Source organism: Microtus oregoni, unplaced genomic scaffold, assembly GCF_018167655.1.
Source record: "Microtus oregoni isolate MIOR12 unplaced genomic scaffold, Mior012 000004F_ref0000308, whole genome shotgun sequence".
NCBI lineage: Eukaryota > Metazoa > Chordata > Mammalia > Rodentia > Cricetidae > Microtus > Microtus oregoni.
The window spans coordinates 48,226,375-48,249,278 of NW_024543063.1; the positions used below are offsets into that span (position 1 = coordinate 48,226,375).

Genomic DNA, 22,904 nt, shown 5'->3' on the forward strand with positions numbered 1-22,904 from the left:
GTTTCTACTTTCAGAGTCCTGGAATTACAGGATAAATTTATGCTACCCTGGGGATTGACTGTACACTTGGCAATTACTTAAGTGAGCTACATCCCCTGTCCTAAACTAACAGATAATGAAATAGCTGAATGACGTCTGTGGAACTCTTTAGTTTCCCATTTCCCCCAGGTGGCATAATGTGTACAGTGTATCCTATCTAAATACCTTAAAACACTAATATGCTTGAGAAAACTATACAATCTGGAAAATAACTCAAATAAATTCATATTTGGTAGCAAATTAGTAAGTTGGCTTACACTTTAAAATAGAAAAATTTGTTAAAACAGAGCATCACCTACCAGTTATTCTTGGACTCTATAATCTTTCAGAAATAAAATATCCAGTGGACCTGCAGCCAGTACATTTTTCCAGCAGAGATGCCAAGTTATGATGACTGTCAAGGCTGAAGTGTTTTTGTTTTTTGTTTTTAAATAAAAAGAATGTTGTCCCTTCAGTGCATAACGGGGTTGGCACACTGGAGATGTCAGCACTTAGTTGTAGAGTGTCTGATGTGAAACCTTAGCTTGGGATTTCACCTGCTTATCGAGGCAGTGAGCGGAGGAGGATAAGGGGAACACAAATATTTCCCAAGCCTTGTTTTGGAGTCGGTTGCGTTAAGGACACTTTCTATGCCTTATAGTAGTCATATTTACAAGGGTGCCGGGTATTGTTTTTGTTTTTATATTTAAAACAAGATGAAAGTGTTTACAAGTGGATTTTTCATTTTTATACCTGATGATTGGGCATTGGAGATGGCACGATTATGGACAGTGTCTATACCTTGGTAATCAAGGGGACTTCTATTATTTATGTAATAGTACCTGTTTGGGGCATTAATTCATGCCTTTAAAACATTTTATGTATATGGCTATATATGTATAGCATGTATGTCTATGCTCGGTTCTCAAGCCAGAAGAGGGCATTGAATCCTTGTAACTGGAGTTACTAGTGTGTTGTGAACTACCATATGGATTATGGGAATTGAACTTTGGCCAATTGTAAGAGCAACCAGTGCCCTCTAACCATTGGCACCATTTTTCATTTTTTTTCCCCCTGGTGTTTTGAGACAGGGTTTCTCAATGTAGCCTTTTTCCTAGAACTCACTTTATAGACCAGACTGGCCTCAAACTTACAGAGATCTGTCTGCTTCTGCCTCCCAAGTGCTGGATTAAAGGCATGCACCACCACTGCCCTGCTTTATTTTTGTATTTTTAAAGCATTCTCAACACAAAGTGTCCTCTTTGCCCTGCATGGTAATGCACACCTTAACTGGAGCTACACAACAGAGAGACCCTATTTTAAGACAGGGTCTCACTATGTAGCCCTAACTGGTCTGAACTCACTATATAAACAAGGCTGACACAACTCACAGAACTTTCCCTGCTTTTTCATCCTTTTTCTTATCACAAATAGTTTTTATTAAAAATATTAAATATTTTAATATTAAATATTAAAAATAATTTTTATTTATTTTTACTTGCCTGGCAAAAATGCTTGTGTGTGTTCACATATACATGTACATGTCCCTAGCCAAGAATTACCATGCAGAACTGCTTTTTTTCCCTCTTTCATTTCATTTTAGGCATAAGTCAATTTTCATTGTGTTCAGCTTGATTATTTGAAAGTAAATCAGAGATTCTCGAGGAACATTATAAGGGAAATGAACTTTCTGACAATTTTGGTGTTTAGTCTAACCCCAAAGTAATTGAATTCCCGTTCTCAGATCAATAAAGGTGAAGTGGAGACTAATAATTCAAAATCTATTAATAATACATTTCTTAGGAACAGATCTTGCTATTTAAACTACAGCTGCTCTATGAGCTGTGCCCTATTTTTGAATACCACCTTTATTGTGTGTATTTATTCAGTGATTTATCTCCTAAAAAGATTGTTTTTGAATTCACTATCTATTCCAGTTTGATTTTTTTTTTTTGTTTCTTTGGCCTGACTCCAAATTTCTTATCAGAAGAAAACTATTTTTTTATTTTCCCTTTGTTTCATCACACATTTTTATGTGTGTGTGTGTGTGTATGTATGTATGTATTTGGCTTTTTGAGACAGGGTTTCTCTGTGTAATAACTGTGGTTGTCCTGTAACTAGCTTTTTAGATCAGGCTGGCCTGGAACTCACAGAGATCCACCTGCTTCTGCCCCCAAGTGATGATGTTAAAGTCATGTGGTGCCTCCACTACCACCTAGCAATTCTGATAGTGTTTTGTTTCTCATGAGAATTGTTTTGAGATTGAAACTCTATGTGTGGGTTTTTTTTCTTTTTCTTTTCTTTCTTTCTTTCTTCTTTCTTTCTTTCTTTCTTTCTTTCTCCTCTTTCTTTCTTTTTTGAGACAGGGTTTCTCTGTGTAACAGTCCTATCTGTCCTAGAACTAGCTCTTGTAGACAAGGCTGGCCTCGAACTCTTGGAGATCTGCCTGCCTCTGCCTCCCAAGTGCTAGTATTAAAGGTGTGCACCAATACTGCCTGGGTGTGTCTTTTGCATAGTGGTCGGTCCTTGAGAATAATCAATGTTAATTGTAATTGTGTTACTAATGCTGGTATTTTGCTGAGAGAAGAGTAAGAAAATTATTGGTTGTCTTCCTAGACTCAATAAAGTGAGAGAGGAGGTATGGGGCTTGCAGACCTGTTTTTTTTTTTTTTTTTGTGAAGTGAGTAATAACAGAATAAAGCTGTAGACAGTGGTACTTAGGGCACTAATGCCCACCTAGGAAGAAAAAAAAAGTGCACTTTAAATTACAAATATTTTTCTTGCAAGGGCTTTAGTTCAGGTCTCAGTACCCACCCACAAAGCTGCTCACAACTTAACTGTATCTCCAGTTCCAGGGAATCCAGTGCTTTCTTCTGACATTGATAGATAGGTTCTTGTACACACGTGGTAGGAATGTATACACTTAAGCATGCTCACATGCGTGCGTGCACACACACACACAAAATTGTCCTTGGTTTTTTGGGACAGGGTTTCAGTTCTAGCTGTCTTGGTACTAGCTCTTGTAGACCAAGCTGGACTCAAACTTACAGAGATTCACCTGCCTCTGCCTCCCGAGTGCTGGGATAAAAGCGTGCGCCACCACCACCTGCCCCCCCCCCCCCACTTTTAAAAACCAGTTTCAGCCAGATGTGGTGGTTCATGCCTTTGATCCTAGTACTTGGGAGGCAGAGGCAGATGGATCTCTGAGTTCAAGAACAGCCAGAGTTACTAGGGAGACCCTGCCTCAAAACAAACAAACAAACAAACAAACACACAATTTCTCCTTCCCTCTTCTCCTGCCACAGGGTAGGATTTCTATTTTAAGCTTGATGTGCACTATGTTGAAAGTTTGTTGAACATTGAAGAAAGAACTAAATTGACCCAGAAGTAATTGGTAATGTAAATGGATCAGTTAGAATTTGTAGAGCAGGACCAAGCAAACAAGCCAGCCAGCTCATTTTCACATTGTTGCCTTTGTACCTAGACAGATTAATTTGTTTTGAGTACCTAAAAATGCTGATTTCATTTCTTCTCCTTTTCTAATTGGTCTGAGCCCTTACAGCAAATTCCTAGTTTCTGAATCTGCTCCCAATTCTACTTATTTTCTTTCCTTGTGCCCTTGAATCAGTCATCAGACTGGGGGGGGGGGGCACTTTTGTCCTACCTCCATAGGAACCTTGAGTAGGTAAGGAGAGAAGCACTTTGTGGACTGAGCTTTGGTGCCCCTGTGTTTGACACCAGTGAGGTGACCACAGGCAGGCCAGTACAGTGGCATTTGGCGCCCTCTAGTGTTACAGCTCCTTGTAGGATCTAAGCCCTACAAAATGTGAGCTGCAGTACTTCTATACTCCTAGGAAGTTAAAATGCCTTAGCCCTTGGCAGAAGCTGAGTTCTGGATTATGTTTAGATAAGGACATGACCTTGACAGCTGTCAGTTTTACAGCTCCAGACCATGAAGTATCTGAAGCCCTCAGTTCCAAAGGCTCGACAAGTCTCTGGAAATCTTCCAATAACCACGATGTGTCTTTTGGATATTATAGCCTTCTGTCCTTCAGCCTCTGCTCTTGCTCTTTGTCTGGTTTCACTGTCTCATCCCAACTTGACCATCTCTGGGAACTCTTCAGCTCCCTCTTTTTCAGCTGTCAGCCAGCTACCTTGCCACTTTCAGCAGTTTGGCCTGCAAGCTGCCATGCTTGCTTTTTATTGACTCTGCTTCTTGTGTTGGCAGTTCAGCCCTCCTTACTGGAAGCAGCAAGAAAGGACTGCTAGAGAGAAACCTTGTATTGGGCTTAGTGATGTAATACTGAGGCATGTATCACAGGGTGGTCTCCCAGCTAAGTCACCAAGTGAACCAGTCTGCTCCTATAGCCAGAGAAAGGATCTGTTGACTGAAGTTTCTGTTCTGCCTGGTCCTGCAGCTGCTCACTTCCAAAGAAACACACAGAGGCTTATACTAATTATAAACTGTTTGGTCTATTAGCTCAGGCTTATTAATTTGTTCATACAACTTAAATTAACCCATAAATGTTTAGCCATGTGGCCTTGTACCTTTTCTCAGTGAGGCATTCATTCTCATCTTGCTGCCTCTACATCTATCTGCCTTTCCTCTTCCCAAAATTCTTCTAGTCTGGTCGCCTTGCCTATACTTCCTGCCTAACTGCTAGTCAATCAGCATTCTATTAAACCCATATGAGTGACAATTTTTTACAGTGTAGAAGAGCATTATCTCACAACATTTCCCCCATTTTCTTTTCTAAATAAAAACCCTGAATCTTATCTCCTTTGTTTAGTCTTCTTCTTGACCATTATCTATAACTTGTAACCAGCATGCTAAATAAAGATAAACATCCATAACCTATTTTTTTTTTGGAATGTGGGTGTAGTTTTCTGTGCTACTTTCTGTGATTGGGGGTGCTGGTAATCTTATGGGGACCCAAAGAAAATTTAGGATTATGGTCAAGTCCTGAGGTGCTTGATCATCTTCAGCCAGCAACCTTGAAGCTGTTCTGGATGCAGAACTCAGAAGAAACTGCAACAGAGGTGCTCTGAAATGTTGGATCATCTGAGCCATCCATTCCCAGTAGAGATTTTCCAAGGGGTCTTCCTCAATCAAACCTTATTTTTCTTAACCAAGAATAAATCTATAGCCTTTATTTCCTGTGGAAACAAGCAAAACCTCTTCTCCAAAATAGCATATCTTTGACTTAAATTTTGAAGTCAAGGCTTCAAACTGATTAATCCAGCAGCATTTATAATCAAATGTCTTTTTTTGGGAGGGAGTAGTTTGAGACAGGGTTTCTCTGTGTAGCTTTGAAGCCTGTTCTGGCACTTGCTCTGTAGACCAGGCTGGTCTCAAAGTTACAGAGATCCGCTTCCCTCTGCTTCCCCAGTGCTGGGATTAAAGGCGTGCATCACCACTGCCTAGCTTCAAATGTCTTGTAGCAGATGTTGCTCTTTGCTCAACAAACAATTCAAAACAACACAATAACATACAATATCCAGATTCTCTGTGTATTTTCCACCTTTATGTGGCTTTTTAAAAACCTCTATTTTATTTTTATTTTTTAATTTTTGGTTTTATGAGACGTTTGGCTGTCCCGGAACACACTCTGTAGACCACGCTAACGTCGAACTCTTTGAGATCCACCTGCCTCTACCTGGGATTAAAGGCATGCTCACAACACCTGACTACTCTATTTCTCTCTCTTTATTTCTCTCTCTCTATTTCTCTCTCTCTCTCTCTCGACAAGGTTTCTCTGTAGCTTTGGTGCCTGGCTCTCTTTTTTTTAAAGGACTTTCTCTATCCTTTTTCTTTTCTCTCCCAAGCCTACGTATATTTTTTAAACACACTGTAAACCATTTAGAGGTTTTTTTTTTCCCCCATCTGAATCTCTCTTTATTGTATATCTTTATTTCTGAGCACATGAGTCTTTAATCTACTAAACAGCATGGCTAGGATTAAAGCTGTGGCTTTGGGGATTGGTTCTATCCCATTCCTTAGTTTTCTCAGAGTCTAGGCTTCATGGTGGAGGTACTGGTGGAAACCATGTTTATTGTCACAACCCTGTAGAGTTGCAAGGTCCATGCCACCACCAAGAAGCCTGCCGCTGCCAGCTGCTCATAAATACCATTTAATTGTTTGGTAGCAAGCCTCTTAAAATAGCTTCAAGGGTTTTTGCCACTATTGTTGAGTCAGGAAGCCTCTCTTAAGGGAGCCGTGCCTCTGCTTGCCTCTAGCAAAGAGAGCCCACCTGAGAAAATGCTGCTACCAAGAGCCTGTGTTTGACTCTGTTCTTCTGTGTCTAGAATCCTTTCCCAGACTCTATCAGGTTTTATGTGGATATAGTTGCTGAAAATTGGGCACCTTTTATAGATGGAAGTTTCTGTCCTGCCTGGTCCTGCAGCCGTTCAGTCCCAAATAAACACACAGAGGCTTATTAATTATAAACTGTTCTGCCTGTTAGGGATCAGAATGTATTTGCACTTACTTTTCATTATTTGTGATGAGTTATAATGATGCATATTTATCTCTCTTAAATCTCTGTCATTTGCAAATTAGAAATATTCAAGTTATTGATGCAATGACCATTTCCTTCCTACATCCTTGAGTGTAGTTGGTAGAAAGTTACCTATTTTATGAAGCTGACATTTCTTCATCATGTATAAAGGAACGTCTTCGATTATTCAAGACAGGATTTCTCTCTGTATCCCTGACTGTCCTGGAACTCACTCTGTAGGCCAGGTTGACCTCTAACTCAGAAATCTCAGTGCCTTTGCCTTCTGAGTGCCTGGGTTAAATGTGCTACCACTGTCTGACTCTACTTTCTTTTTCTTTTTTTGAACTTTTAAAAATCACTGAGTTAAACATAACTGTGCATGTTGCATTTTCCTGATTTCCAGGAGAACCAAAACAAACAAACAAAAAACCACCTGCTTGCTATTTGTCATTCATAATTTGCTTCTTAAAAATCATAATTTGCTTCTTAAAAATAGAAGCCAATTTTGTCCATGAAGTTTAGCAGGGACATTTTAGGAGCCCTACTTGTTCTTGTGCTTCCCCACTCTTTTTTTTTTTTTTTTGGTAAGACAAAAACTTAATAAATTGAATAGTGGGTTTATATGACCCATGGTGCTGTGCTAGTCTTATGGAACTGTCACAGAAGCATAAAACAAGAGCTGGCGAAGAAAGTGTTACATATTGTCATCATCTGATTCATCTTCTCAAAGATTCCTCAGCCTGTTTCTCTTTCTTTTTTATATCTTTTAGAATGAGTCCATATTCCTTTAGTTCATTCTCCAACCCATCTGAGCTCTAGTTCAAAAGCTTTATCCTCAAAATATTTTGCAACTCCTTTAACTGTACCACAGGAAGTAATTTCTTTCATCAGAAGCCTTTTCATATTTTTTTTTTTTGCAGCTTCCTGGCTTTGCTAATGCTTCAACCCCAATAACCATGAAATACCCTATGGGTCCATACATACAGAGCTGTGCATCCTCTTTCATACTGTAAGATCTAACTTGAAACTGCAGCCAGAAGGCTTAACAGTGATGTGTATAAGTGTGTACAGATATGGCCACTCTACAAGATTTTTAGAGGAGTGTTTCAGCTAAAGTTAGAACTAATGTTGGGATGCTTCTCTTCTTGCAGCGTCTGCTAATGAATGAACATCTGCCAACAAACCTGTGGCTGCCACTCTAATATGTTGATCACCATTAAAGAATTGCTTATTGGAGCCTTCTTCATAAAGATAGATTTATTTATTTATTTATTTATTTATTTATTTATTTTCGAGACAGGTTTCTCCGTAGCTTTTTGGTTCCTGTCCTGGAACTAGCTCTTGTAGACCAGGCTGGCCTCGAACTCTTGGAGATCTGCCTGCCTCTGCCTCCCAAGTGCTAGTATTAAAGGTGTGCACCAATACTGCCTGGGTGTGTCTTTTGCATAGTGGTCGGTCCTTGAGAATAATCAATGTTAATTGTAATTGTGTTACTAATGCTGGTATTTTGCTGAGAGAAGAGTAAGAAAATTATTGGTTGTCTTCCTAGACTCAATAAAGTGAGAGAGGAGGTATGGGGCTTGCAGACCTGTTTTTTTTTTTTTTTTTGTGAAGTGAGTAATAACAGAATAAAGCTGTAGACAGTGGTACTTAGGGCACTAATGCCCACCTAGGAAGAAAAAAAAAGTGCACTTTAAATTACAAATATTTTTCTTGCAAGGGCTTTAGTTCAGGTCTCAGTACCCACCCACAAAGCTGCTCACAACTTAACTGTATCTCCAGTTCCAGGGAATCCAGTGCTTTCTTCTGACATTGATAGATAGGTTCTTGTACACACGTGGTAGGAATGTATACACTTAAGCATGCTCACATGCGTGCGTGCACACACACACACAAAATTGTCCTTGGTTTTTTGGGACAGGGTTTCAGTTCTAGCTGTCTTGGTACTAGCTCTTGTAGACCAAGCTGGACTCAAACTTACAGAGATTCACCTGCCTCTGCCTCCCGAGTGCTGGGATAAAAGCGTGCGCCACCACCACCTGCCCCCCCCCCCCCCACTTTTAAAAACCAGTTTCAGCCAGATGTGGTGGTTCATGCCTTTGATCCTAGTACTTGGGAGGCAGAGGCAGATGGATCTCTGAGTTCAAGAACAGCCAGAGTTACTAGGGAGACCCTGCCTCAAAACAAACAAACAAACAAACAAACACACAATTTCTCCTTCCCTCTTCTCCTGCCACAGGGTAGGATTTCTATTTTAAGCTTGATGTGCACTATGTTGAAAGTTTGTTGAACATTGAAGAAAGAACTAAATTGACCCAGAAGTAATTGGTAATGTAAATGGATCAGTTAGAATTTGTAGAGCAGGACCAAGCAAACAAGCCAGCCAGCTCATTTTCACATTGTTGCCTTTGTACCTAGACAGATTAATTTGTTTTGAGTACCTAAAAATGCTGATTTCATTTCTTCTCCTTTTCTAATTGGTCTGAGCCCTTACAGCAAATTCCTAGTTTCTGAATCTGCTCCCAATTCTACTTATTTTCTTTCCTTGTGCCCTTGAATCAGTCATCAGACTGGGGGGGGGGGGCACTTTTGTCCTACCTCCATAGGAACCTTGAGTAGGTAAGGAGAGAAGCACTTTGTGGACTGAGCTTTGGTGCCCCTGTGTTTGACACCAGTGAGGTGACCACAGGCAGGCCAGTACAGTGGCATTTGGCGCCCTCTAGTGTTACAGCTCCTTGTAGGATCTAAGCCCTACAAAATGTGAGCTGCAGTACTTCTATACTCCTAGGAAGTTAAAATGCCTTAGCCCTTGGCAGAAGCTGAGTTCTGGATTATGTTTAGATAAGGACATGACCTTGACAGCTGTCAGTTTTACAGCTCCAGACCATGAAGTATCTGAAGCCCTCAGTTCCAAAGGCTCGACAAGTCTCTGGAAATCTTCCAATAACCACGATGTGTCTTTTGGATATTATAGCCTTCTGTCCTTCAGCCTCTGCTCTTGCTCTTTGTCTGGTTTCACTGTCTCATCCCAACTTGACCATCTCTGGGAACTCTTCAGCTCCCTCTTTTTCAGCTGTCAGCCAGCTACCTTGCCACTTTCAGCAGTTTGGCCTGCAAGCTGCCATGCTTGCTTTTTATTGACTCTGCTTCTTGTGTTGGCAGTTCAGCCCTCCTTACTGGAAGCAGCAAGAAAGGACTGCTAGAGAGAAACCTTGTATTGGGCTTAGTGATGTAATACTGAGGCATGTATCACAGGGTGGTCTCCCAGCTAAGTCACCAAGTGAACCAGTCTGCTCCTATAGCCAGAGAAAGGATCTGTTGACTGAAGTTTCTGTTCTGCCTGGTCCTGCAGCTGCTCACTTCCAAAGAAACACACAGAGGCTTATACTAATTATAAACTGTTTGGTCTATTAGCTCAGGCTTATTAATTTGTTCATACAACTTAAATTAACCCATAAATGTTTAGCCATGTGGCCTTGTACCTTTTCTCAGTGAGGCATTCATTCTCATCTTGCTGCCTCTACATCTATCTGCCTTTCCTCTTCCCAAAATTCTTCTAGTCTGGTCGCCTTGCCTATACTTCCTGCCTAACTGCTAGTCAATCAGCATTCTATTAAACCCATATGAGTGACAATTTTTTACAGTGTAGAAGAGCATTATCTCACAACATTTCCCCCATTTTCTTTTCTAAATAAAAACCCTGAATCTTATCTCCTTTGTTTAGTCTTCTTCTTGACCATTATCTATAACTTGTAACCAGCATGCTAAATAAAGATAAACATCCATAACCTATTTTTTTTTTGGAATGTGGGTGTAGTTTTCTGTGCTACTTTCTGTGATTGGGGGTGCTGGTAATCTTATGGGGACCCAAAGAAAATTTAGGATTATGGTCAAGTCCTGAGGTGCTTGATCATCTTCAGCCAGCAACCTTGAAGCTGTTCTGGATGCAGAACTCAGAAGAAACTGCAACAGAGGTGCTCTGAAATGTTGGATCATCTGAGCCATCCATTCCCAGTAGAGATTTTCCAAGGGGTCTTCCTCAATCAAACCTTATTTTTCTTAACCAAGAATAAATCTATAGCCTTTATTTCCTGTGGAAACAAGCAAAACCTCTTCTCCAAAATAGCATATCTTTGACTTAAATTTTGAAGTCAAGGCTTCAAACTGATTAATCCAGCAGCATTTATAATCAAATGTCTTTTTTTGGGAGGGAGTAGTTTGAGACAGGGTTTCTCTGTGTAGCTTTGAAGCCTGTTCTGGCACTTGCTCTGTAGACCAGGCTGGTCTCAAAGTTACAGAGATCCGCTTCCCTCTGCTTCCCCAGTGCTGGGATTAAAGGCGTGCATCACCACTGCCTAGCTTCAAATGTCTTGTAGCAGATGTTGCTCTTTGCTCAACAAACAATTCAAAACAACACAATAACATACAATATCCAGATTCTCTGTGTATTTTCCACCTTTATGTGGCTTTTTAAAAACCTCTATTTTATTTTTATTTTTTAATTTTTGGTTTTATGAGACGTTTGGCTGTCCCGGAACACACTCTGTAGACCACGCTAACGTCGAACTCTTTGAGATCCACCTGCCTCTACCTGGGATTAAAGGCATGCTCACAACACCTGACTACTCTATTTCTCTCTCTTTATTTCTCTCTCTCTATTTCTCTCTCTCTCTCTCTCGACAAGGTTTCTCTGTAGCTTTGGTGCCTGGCTCTCTTTTTTTTAAAGGACTTTCTCTATCCTTTTTCTTTTCTCTCCCAAGCCTACGTATATTTTTTAAACACACTGTAAACCATTTAGAGGTTTTTTTTTTCCCCCATCTGAATCTCTCTTTATTGTATATCTTTATTTCTGAGCACATGAGTCTTTAATCTACTAAACAGCATGGCTAGGATTAAAGCTGTGGCTTTGGGGATTGGTTCTATCCCATTCCTTAGTTTTCTCAGAGTCTAGGCTTCATGGTGGAGGTACTGGTGGAAACCATGTTTATTGTCACAACCCTGTAGAGTTGCAAGGTCCATGCCACCACCAAGAAGCCTGCCGCTGCCAGCTGCTCATAAATACCATTTAATTGTTTGGTAGCAAGCCTCTTAAAATAGCTTCAAGGGTTTTTGCCACTATTGTTGAGTCAGGAAGCCTCTCTTAAGGGAGCCGTGCCTCTGCTTGCCTCTAGCAAAGAGAGCCCACCTGAGAAAATGCTGCTACCAAGAGCCTGTGTTTGACTCTGTTCTTCTGTGTCTAGAATCCTTTCCCAGACTCTATCAGGTTTTATGTGGATATAGTTGCTGAAAATTGGGCACCTTTTATAGATGGAAGTTTCTGTCCTGCCTGGTCCTGCAGCCGTTCAGTCCCAAATAAACACACAGAGGCTTATTAATTATAAACTGTTCTGCCTGTTAGGGATCAGAATGTATTTGCACTTACTTTTCATTATTTGTGATGAGTTATAATGATGCATATTTATCTCTCTTAAATCTCTGTCATTTGCAAATTAGAAATATTCAAGTTATTGATGCAATGACCATTTCCTTCCTACATCCTTGAGTGTAGTTGGTAGAAAGTTACCTATTTTATGAAGCTGACATTTCTTCATCATGTATAAAGGAACGTCTTCGATTATTCAAGACAGGATTTCTCTCTGTATCCCTGACTGTCCTGGAACTCACTCTGTAGGCCAGGTTGACCTCTAACTCAGAAATCTCAGTGCCTTTGCCTTCTGAGTGCCTGGGTTAAATGTGCTACCACTGTCTGACTCTACTTTCTTTTTCTTTTTTTGAACTTTTAAAAATCACTGAGTTAAACATAACTGTGCATGTTGCATTTTCCTGATTTCCAGGAGAACCAAAACAAACAAACAAAAAACCACCTGCTTGCTATTTGTCATTCATAATTTGCTTCTTAAAAATCATAATTTGCTTCTTAAAAATAGAAGCCAATTTTGTCCATGAAGTTTAGCAGGGACATTTTAGGAGCCCTACTTGTTCTTGTGCTTCCCCACTCTTTTTTTTTTTTTTTTGGTAAGACAAAAACTTAATAAATTGAATAGTGGGTTTATATGACCCATGGTGCTGTGCTAGTCTTATGGAACTGTCACAGAAGCATAAAACAAGAGCTGGCGAAGAAAGTGTTACATATTGTCATCATCTGATTCATCTTCTCAAAGATTCCTCAGCCTGTTTCTCTTTCTTTTTTATATCTTTTAGAATGAGTCCATATTCCTTTAGTTCATTCTCCAACCCATCTGAGCTCTAGTTCAAAAGCTTTATCCTCAAAATATTTTGCAACTCCTTTAACTGTACCACAGGAAGTAATTTCTTTCATCAGAAGCCTTTTCATATTTTTTTTTTTTGCAGCTTCCTGGCTTTGCTAATGCTTCAACCCCAATAACCATGAAATACCCTATGGGTCCATACATACAGAGCTGTGCATCCTCTTTCATACTGTAAGATCTAACTTGAAACTGCAGCCAGAAGGCTTAACAGTGATGTGTATAAGTGTGTACAGATATGGCCACTCTACAAGATTTTTAGAGGAGTGTTTCAGCTAAAGTTAGAACTAATGTTGGGATGCTTCTCTTCTTGCAGCGTCTGCTAATGAATGAACATCTGCCAACAAACCTGTGGCTGCCACTCTAATATGTTGATCACCATTAAAGAATTGCTTATTGGAGCCTTCTTCATAAAGATAGATTTATTTATTTATTTATTTATTTATTTATTTATTTTCGAGACAGGTTTCTCCGTAGCTTTTTGGTTCCTGTCCTGGAACTAGCTCTTGTAGACCAGGCTGGCCTCGAACTCTTGGAGATCTGCCTGCCTCTGCCTCCCAAGTGCTAGTATTAAAGGTGTGCACCAATACTGCCTGGGTGTGTCTTTTGCATAGTGGTCGGTCCTTGAGAATAATCAATGTTAATTGTAATTGTGTTACTAATGCTGGTATTTTGCTGAGAGAAGAGTAAGAAAATTATTGGTTGTCTTCCTAGACTCAATAAAGTGAGAGAGGAGGTATGGGGCTTGCAGACCTGTTTTTTTTTTTTTTTTTTGTGAAGTGAGTAATAACAGAATAAAGCTGTAGACAGTGGTACTTAGGGCACTAATGCCCACCTAGGAAGAAAAAAAAAGTGCACTTTAAATTACAAATATTTTTCTTGCAAGGGCTTTAGTTCAGGTCTCAGTACCCACCCACAAAGCTGCTCACAACTTAACTGTATCTCCAGTTCCAGGGAATCCAGTGCTTTCTTCTGACATTGATAGATAGGTTCTTGTACACACGTGGTAGGAATGTATACACTTAAGCATGCTCACATGCGTGCGTGCACACACACACACAAAATTGTCCTTGGTTTTTTGGGACAGGGTTTCAGTTCTAGCTGTCTTGGTACTAGCTCTTGTAGACCAAGCTGGACTCAAACTTACAGAGATTCACCTGCCTCTGCCTCCCGAGTGCTGGGATAAAAGCGTGCGCCACCACCACCTGCCCCCCCCCCCACTTTTAAAAACCAGTTTCAGCCAGATGTGGTGGTTCATGCCTTTGATCCTAGTACTTGGGAGGCAGAGGCAGATGGATCTCTGAGTTCAAGAACAGCCAGAGTTACTAGAGAGACCCTGCCTCAAAACAAACAAACAAACAAACAAACACACAATTTCTCCTTCCCTCTTCTCCTGCCACAGGGTAGGATTTCTATTTTAAGCTTGATGTGCACTATGTTGAAAGTTTGTTGAACATTGAAGAAAGAACTAAATTGACCCAGAAGTAATTGGTAATGTAAATGGATCAGTTAGAATTTGTAGAGCAGGACCAAGCAAACAAGCCAGCCAGCTCATTTTCACATTGTTGCCTTTGTACCTAGACAGATTAATTTGTTTTGAGTACCTAAAAATGCTGATTTCATTTCTTCTCCTTTTCTAATTGGTCTGAGCCCTTACAGCAAATTCCTAGTTTCTGAATCTGCTCCCAATTCTACTTATTTTCTTTCCTTGTGCCCTTGAATCAGTCATCAGACTGGGGGGGGGGGGGCACTTTTGTCCTACCTCCATAGGAACCTTGAGTAGGTAAGGAGAGAAGCACTTTGTGGACTGAGCTTTGGTGCCCCTGTGTTTGACACCAGTGAGGTGACCACAGGCAGGCCAGTACAGTGGCATTTGGCGCCCTCTAGTGTTACAGCTCCTTGTAGGATCTAAGCCCTACAAAATGTGAGCTGCAGTACTTCTATACTCCTAGGAAGTTAAAATGCCTTAGCCCTTGGCAGAAGCTGAGTTCTGGATTATGTTTAGATAAGGACATGACCTTGACAGCTGTCAGTTTTACAGCTCCAGACCATGAAGTATCTGAAGCCCTCAGTTCCAAAGGCTCGACAAGTCTCTGGAAATCTTCCAATAACCACGATGTGTCTTTTGGATATTATAGCCTTCTGTCCTTCAGCCTCTGCTCTTGCTCTTTGTCTGGTTTCACTGTCTCATCCCAACTTGACCATCTCTGGGAACTCTTCAGCTCCCTCTTTTTCAGCTGTCAGCCAGCTACCTTGCCACTTTCAGCAGTTTGGCCTGCAAGCTGCCATGTTTGCTTTTTATTGACTCTGCTTCTTGTGTTGGCAGTTCAGCCCTCCTTACTGGAAGCAGCAAGAAAGGACTGCTAGAGAGAAACCTTGTATTGGGCTTAGTGATGTAATACTGAGGCATGTATCACAGGGTGGTCTCCCAGCTAAGTCACCAAGTGAACCAGTCTGCTCCTATAGCCAGAGAAAGGATCTGTTGACTGAAGTTTCTGTTCTGCCTGGTCCTGCAGCTGCTCACTTCCAAAGAAACACACAGAGGCTTATACTAATTATAAACTGTTTGGTCTATTAGCTCAGGCTTATTAATTTGTTCATACAACTTAAATTAACCCATAAATGTTTAGCCATGTGGCCTTGTACCTTTTCTCAGTGAGGCATTCATTCTCATCTTGCTGCCTCTACATCTATCTGCCTTTCCTCTTCCCAAAATTCTTCTAGTCTGGTCGCCTTGCCTATACTTCCTGCCTAACTGCTAGTCAATCAGCATTCTATTAAACCCATATGAGTGACAATTTTTTACAGTGTAGAAGAGCATTATCTCACAACATTTCCCCCATTTTCTTTTCTAAATAAAAACCCTGAATCTTATCTCCTTTGTTTAGTCTTCTTCTTGACCATTATCTATAACTTGTAACCAGCATGCTAAATAAAGATAAACATCCATAACCTATTTTTTTTTTGGAATGTGGGTGTAGTTTTCTGTGCTACTTTCTGTGATTGGGGGTGCTGGTAATCTTATGGGGACCCAAAGAAAATTTAGGATTATGGTCAAGTCCTGAGGTGCTTGATCATCTTCAGCCAGCAACCTTGAAGCTGTTCTGGATGCAGAACTCAGAAGAAACTGCAACAGAGGTGCTCTGAAATGTTGGATCATCTGAGCCATCCATTCCCAGTAGAGATTTTCCAAGGGGTCTTCCTCAATCAAACCTTATTTTTCTTAACCAAGAATAAATCTATAGCCTTTATTTCCTGTGGAAACAAGCAAAACCTCTTCTCCAAAATAGCATATCTTTGACTTAAATTTTGAAGTCAAGGCTTCAAACTGATTAATCCAGCAGCATTTATAATCAAATGTCTTTTTTTGGGAGGGAGTAGTTTGAGACAGGGTTTCTCTGTGTAGCTTTGAAGCCTGTTCTGGCACTTGCTCTGTAGACCAGGCTGGTCTCAAAGTTACAGAGATCCGCTTCCCTCTGCTTCCCCAGTGCTGGGATTAAAGGCGTGCATCACCACTGCCTAGCTTCAAATGTCTTGTAGCAGATGTTGCTCTTTGCTCAACAAACAATTCAAAACAACACAATAACATACAATATCCAGATTCTCTGTGTATTTTCCACCTTTATGTGGCTTTTTAAAAACCTCTATTTTATTTTTATTTTTTAATTTTTGGTTTTATGAGACGTTTGGCTGTCCCGGAACACACTCTGTAGACCACGCTAACGTCGAACTCTTTGAGATCCACCTGCCTCTACCTGGGATTAAAGGCATGCTCACAACACCTGACTACTCTATTTCTCTCTCTTTATTTCTCTCTCTCTATTTCTCTCTCTCTCTCTCTCGACAAGGTTTCTCTGTAGCTTTGGTGCCTGGCTCTCTTTTTTTTAAAGGACTTTCTCTATCCTTTTTCTTTTCTCTCCCAAGCCTACGTATATTTTTTAAACACACTGTAAACCATTTAGAGGTTTTTTTTTCCCCCATCTGAATCTCTCTTTATTGTATATCTTTATTTCTGAGCACATGAGTCTTTAATCTACTAAACAGCATGGCTAGGATTAAAGCTGTGGCTTTGGGGATTGGTTCTATCCCATTCCTTAGTTTTCTCAGAGTCTAGGCTTCATGGTGGAGGTACTGGTGGAAACCATGTTTATTGTCACAACCCTGTAGAGTTGCAAGGTCCATGCCACCACCAAGAAGCCTGCCGCTGCCAGCTGCTCATAAATACCATTTAATTGTTTGGTAGCAAGCCTCTTAAAATAGCTTCAAGGGTTTTTGCCACTATTGTTGAGTCAGGAAGCCTCTCTTAAGGGAGCCGTGCCTCTGCTTGCCTCTAGCAAAGAGAGCCCACCTGAGAAAATGCTGCTACCAAGAGCCTGTGTTTGACTCTGTTCTTCTGTGTCTAGAATCCTTTCCCAGACTCTATCAGGTTTTATGTGGATATAGTTGCTGAAAATTGGGCACCTTTTATAGATGGAAGTTTCTGTCCTGCCTGGTCCTGCAGCCGTTCAGTCCCAAATAAACACACAGAGGCTTATTAATTATAAACTGTTCTGCCTGTTAGGGATCAGAATGTATTTGCACTTACTTTTCATTATTTGTGATGAGTTATAATGATGCATATTTATCTCTCTTAAATCTCTGTCATTTGCAAATTAGAAATATTCAAGTTATTGATGCAATGACCATTTCCTTCCTACATCCTTGAGTGTAGTTGGTAGAAAGTTACCTATTTTATGAAGCTGACATTTCTTCATCATGTATAAAGGAACGTCTTCGATTATTCAAGACAGGATTTCTCTCTGTATCCCTGACTGTCCTGGAACTCACTCTGTAGGCCAGGTTGACCTCTAACTCAGAAATCTCAGTGCCTTTGCCTTCTGAGTGCCTGGGTTAAATGTGCTACCACTGTCTGACTCTACTTTCTTTTTCTTTTTTTGAACTTTTAAAAATCACTGAGTTAAACATAACTGTGCATGTTGCATTTTCCTGATTTCCAGGAGAACCAAAACAAACAAACAAAAAACCACCTGCTTGCTATTTGTCATTCATAATTTGCTTCTTAAAAATCATAATTTGCTTCTTAAAAATAGAAGCCAATTTTGTCCATGAAGTTTAGCAGGGACATTTTAGGAGCCCTACTTGTTCTTGTGCTTCCCCACTCTTTTTTTTTTTTTTTTTTTGGTAAGACAAAAACTTAATAAATTGAATAGTGGGTTTATATGACCCATGGTGCTGTGCTAGTCTTATGGAACTGTCACAGAAGCATAAAACAAGAGCTGGCGAAGAAAGTGTTACATATTGTCATCATCTGATTCATCTTCTCAAAGATTCCTCAGCCTGTTTCTCTTTCTTTTTTATATCTTTTAGAATGAGTCCATATTCCTTTAGTTCATTCTCCAACCCATCTGAGCTCTAGTTCAAAAGCTTTATCCTCAAAATATTTTGCAACTCCTTTAACTGTACCACAGGAAGTAATTTCTTTCATCAGAAGCCTTTTCATATTTTTTTTTTTGCAGCTTCCTGGCTTTGCTAATGCTTCAACCCCAATAACCATGAAATACCCTATGGGTCCATACATACAGAGCTGTGCATCCTCTTTCATACTGTAAGATCTAACTTGAAACTGCAGCCAGAAGGCTTAACAGTGATGTGTATAAGTGTGTACAGATATGGCCACTCTACAAGATTTTTAGAGGAGTGTTTCAGCTAAAGTTAGAACTAATGTTGGGATGCTTCTCTTCTTGCAGCGTCTGCTAATGAATGAACATCTGCCAACAAACCTGTGGCTGCCACTCTAATATGTTGATCACCATTAAAGAATTGCTTATTGGAGCCTTCTTCATAAAGATAGATTTATTTATTTATTTATTTATTTATTTATTTTCGAGACAGGTTTCTCCGTAGCTTTTTGGTTCCTGTCCTGGAACTAGCTCTTGTAGACCAGGCTGGCCTCGAACTCACAGAGATCCGCCTGCCTCTGCCTCCCGAGTGCTGGGATTAAAGGCGTGTGCCATCACTGCCCGGTCTTCATAAAGTTTAGAAAGGACTTATTTTTTTTCTACCCCAAAGATAGCATAGATGTCTTTACATCTGCTCCCAATAACTGTACTGCTGTTTCCCACAACCTTCATAGCATATCCATCTTGAAAACTCTACCATCAAGAGAGAATTTTACTCTAGATTTTTACTCAAGATTTTACTTGATTGTCCAGCCTAACCTGGAACTTAACTGTGTGACTCAAACTGACCTAAACATTCCTTCTGTTTTTGGGCTCCCAAAATGCTGGAATTACTAAAGCATAAACCTGGCATTACTCAAAGCCAGGCTCCTTTTCTTTCTGGCTTGTTTTTGTTTTGTTTTTGAGACATTGTCTCACTCTATATCCTTTGCTGGCCTGGAGCTTGATATGTAGACCAGACTGTCTTCAACTAACAGACTGACTGCCTTTGCCATGCGCATGGGCGTGCATGTGTGTGTGTGTAAGAATACATTTAAAACAGTAAAATTTAATAGTTGTTTAACCATCACCTTAATCTAATTATGGAACATTTTTTATCATCTCCTAAAGTGTTTTTACTTACAGAAAGTCTTACTTAGAAAAGTCTTAGCAGGGACCTGAAGCCCTTGGTTTAGTCTCCAATGTTGGAGGGAGCATTTTCTCTCAGAAGCACTTTTTTAATTTGTTGTTTAGTTTGTTTTTCAAGGCAGGGTTTCTCTGTGTATCCCTGGCTGTCCTGGAACTCACTCTGTAGATCAGGCTGGCCTCGAACTCAGAGATTCTCCTGGCTCTGTCTCCTGAGTGCCTCACCATTGTCTGGCTCAGAAACACTTTTTGAGGGGTAGTTTTTATTTTTGGAGATAGCGTCTTCTTCCTGTATAACCCAAGCGAGTCTGGAATTAACTTTGTGAGTCAGAATGGCCTCAAACCTGTGGTTTCTGGTCCTGCCTTAGCTGCTTGTGTTAGGATCATAAATGGATTTCACCTTGCTTTTCCATTTAAATGTATGTGTTTGTGTCTGTAAACCTTTATAAGTTTTTGTATTATGATTTTAGTTTTAGCTAGTTTTAAAAATATATGTTTTTCTAGAGATGATCTTGAACAAATAAAGAATAAAAGTAAAGCCAAAATCAGAGTAGAAACAATGGAAAATTCATTCTTCAGTTTTTAATAAGATTATATACTAAAAGAACAAATACAGCTAATAACTGTTCACAACCTTCATGATACAGGTTTTTTTTTGTGAATTTATAATTCTCAAAAGAGAAAAGATACTTATTTCCTGTACATGCAATTAGGTTATTGATTGACCTTCAAATTTTTTTCCTCCCTACAGAATCTGTCTATGATCTTCTCCCAAAGGAGTTACAGTTACCTCCACCTAGAGAAACTTCTGTAGCATCAATGAGTCAGACAAGTGGTGGTGAGGCAGGCTCGCCTCCTCCAGCTGTAGTTGCTGCTGGTATGCATTCCATTTTACTTCACTCATGAAAACTAGGATATTATCTGGCCTACATGAACAGTATTGGCAAAGTTATTTCAAAAAGAGTATGATTTGAGGGTTTGTTTTAGAAGGGTTTAAAGACTATACCCTTTAAATTGAAAGGTTTTCAATTTTTTCATTTTTTAAAATTTATGTATATATAAAATTTTTAAATTTTGTACATTTGTAAATGCTATTTCCTAAAATGGACTTTGTGTTCAGATATGGGAACCAATTTAAAATGACTGTTGAGTGCACATAAATTGGTTAAATACCAAGCTATGGCTAGAAAATGGTATTTTTTTTAAAGACTTGCTCAAAGGGAAAAATGTTATATGATCTGAAAAAGGACTCAAGTTCTCAAGTTTCTTTTCTGTTTATAGGGATGTAACTATAACCCTTTTCCTATATTTAAATATACATGTGGCCTGATTTATTTTAAATTCATGGAAAAAAATAAAAAAAATTGAGTACTATATGTAAATACACTCTCCAGTACCAGTGAAAAGTATTAAAAATGTTTAAAGTTTGTCAAGTTTATTTTTACTCAGCTCTCAAATCATACACTTTATAACTATAGTTAAATTGGTTCAGATTTTTCTTTGAATTAGGATAACACATGACAGATAAACTAATATGAAAAAAGTCTTTAATAATAAATTAATATGAATGGTTTCCTTATTAGCTTGCCCAACTATAGTACTTTAAGAAGTTGGGTTTATAGGATGCTAAATGTATTTGCTTTAGAAAAATGGATACATTATTCCTACTTTTCTGAAGGTTGTATCTTTCCTATAGAGGTTTCCTGCCTTGTGATACTTGTTATCTTTTAAAATGGTATTTAAAGTCCATCAAAACGTTCACAAGGAAAAATCAAAAGGGAAGGCTGTAGTCCTAATGACAGTATTGGTACTGTGTTCTAGCAGCAGGTATTTAATTTCTTATATGCACTAACCTGTATACCATTAGCCTTTCTCAAGCCAAACAGTGCAGTATGAAGCCTTCTTGGTTGAGGGCAGGAAAGATTTAAGCATGATAAAGAAATATTGGCCCTTCTCACTGTTCATGTGTGGCCAGACATTTTCTAACAGTTTCTGTGGATTTAATTGTGAATTAGTGCATTTTTTTATGATCAATTTGATAAGATGATCTGGTTCACTTCATATCTACCAGATTCTAAAGTGGCTCTGAATTTTTTTTTTTTGAATTTGGAGCTTAAATCTAGTTTTTAAAGATTGAATCATAAAATAGAAAATATTTTAAAGGAGTATTGTTTCACTTTAAATCCACACGTAGAAATTGACTAACTAATTTCTTTTGTGTCTTGAAATTGTTTTTTTAAGGACATTTTGAATCTACATAGAACTACAAGTCTGTTTCTTCTGTGCTTTTTAACATCTGTTTACAGTAGATCCAGTTCCTTTTAAAAGCTGAAAAAAATTAGCTAAGTTTAGAAAAAGAACAACACTTGCTTTTAAATAGCACTACATGTTTCAGAAATTCTTATGTGTAAATATTTAAAGCCCTTGATTTGGGATCACTAATGAAAAGTTTCACCTTCTGTGTAGTTGAGAAATTCCTTCCAGGTAAATTAGATTCAAAGCAATGAGTTGGAACATGAAAATAAAAGATTTGACCAAAGGAAATATTCTAAAACTATCTCTGTGTGTATATATATAAATAAATATATAAATGTATTTATATTTATACCTTGGGATTAAACTCAAGGCCTCATGCATGATAGGCAGGTGCTCTACCACCAAGATAGACCCCAGTAAATTCTTACTATCTTGAAATCATTGGCATTATAAAAGTGGTAAAGAGAATAAAAAGGTAACTTTGAAAGTTTTCATTTCACAGAAAGTTTCTGAAATTTAAATCCAAGTAATCAATCTTTTAATTAGTAATTCTTCTTTTTGTTTATTTTATTTTCTGATGTCTTATTAATCGAAAAGACTCCTTTATTATATATTGTTAAAGATAAGAGTTTAAATTACAGAGTAGTAGTTCTAGGGACATCAGTATGTATTATATGTGAAATCATTGGAGCCACAATTTTATTTATCAGATTGATAACTTTGGTGATACAACTATCAAAGAGAAAAACTGGGAATATATTACCAAGTTACTCAGTGTCCTTCTGACCAAAAGCTTGATAGCTAGGGAAAATGCACATTAATTTAATATCTGATGTTTTTAAAAACAAAAATCTGTAGCATTTGCTGTTTACATGTGAAATGCATAAAAATGATGACTCTTGATATAGTTAATTCTTCAGAGTTTTGAAGGAGCTGGATTGGCTGCTATCAGGTATGAGGGCCTGGTGGGAACAGACTTCTAGTTCTGCCATAAAGGTTTGTGTTTCACACATTTTAAATCAGTTTAAATCTTAAAAAATTTTAGAGACCGGGAATATGTATGTTCATGACATTCTTTATTGTTTATTAAAAATGTGTTTCTCAGATTCACCAATTTTTTTTTTTCTTTCTGCCTCACATATTACTGAGGGCGTAAATAAATGTGATGCTGCTGATCCACAATCCAGAATCCTGGGTAAAGGATGTTTCTCAGTCCCTTTTAATTTGTTAGGATTTTGGTCTTTGTACTATTACTCCTTTACATACTCTAGTATCTTCTTTTT

At 38.9% G+C, this 22,904-nt stretch overlaps 1 protein-coding gene and 3 pseudogenes across 5 annotated transcripts in view; 1 reads left to right on the forward strand and 3 right to left on the reverse strand.

Moving 5' to 3' along the window:
* The window catches only part of Nfat5 (nuclear factor of activated T cells 5), a 94,050-nt gene that overhangs the window by 21,574 nt on the left and 49,572 nt on the right, over positions 1-22,904 (forward strand). For 4 of the 5 annotated variants that reach the window (XM_041650452.1, XM_041650453.1, XM_041650454.1 and 1 more), the window contains one exon: positions 20,117-20,242. In XM_041650452.1, the coding sequence (XP_041506386.1) occupies positions 20,117-20,242 (126 nt within the window). Of the gene's footprint in view, positions 1-20,116; positions 20,243-22,904 lie in introns of those variants that run through there. The other variant, XM_041650456.1, reaches the window with a different exon arrangement.
* LOC121446889 lies at positions 7,210-7,763 on the reverse strand (annotated as a pseudogene).
* LOC121446890 lies at positions 12,641-13,194 on the reverse strand (annotated as a pseudogene).
* On the reverse strand, positions 18,073-19,241 carry LOC121446891 (annotated as a pseudogene).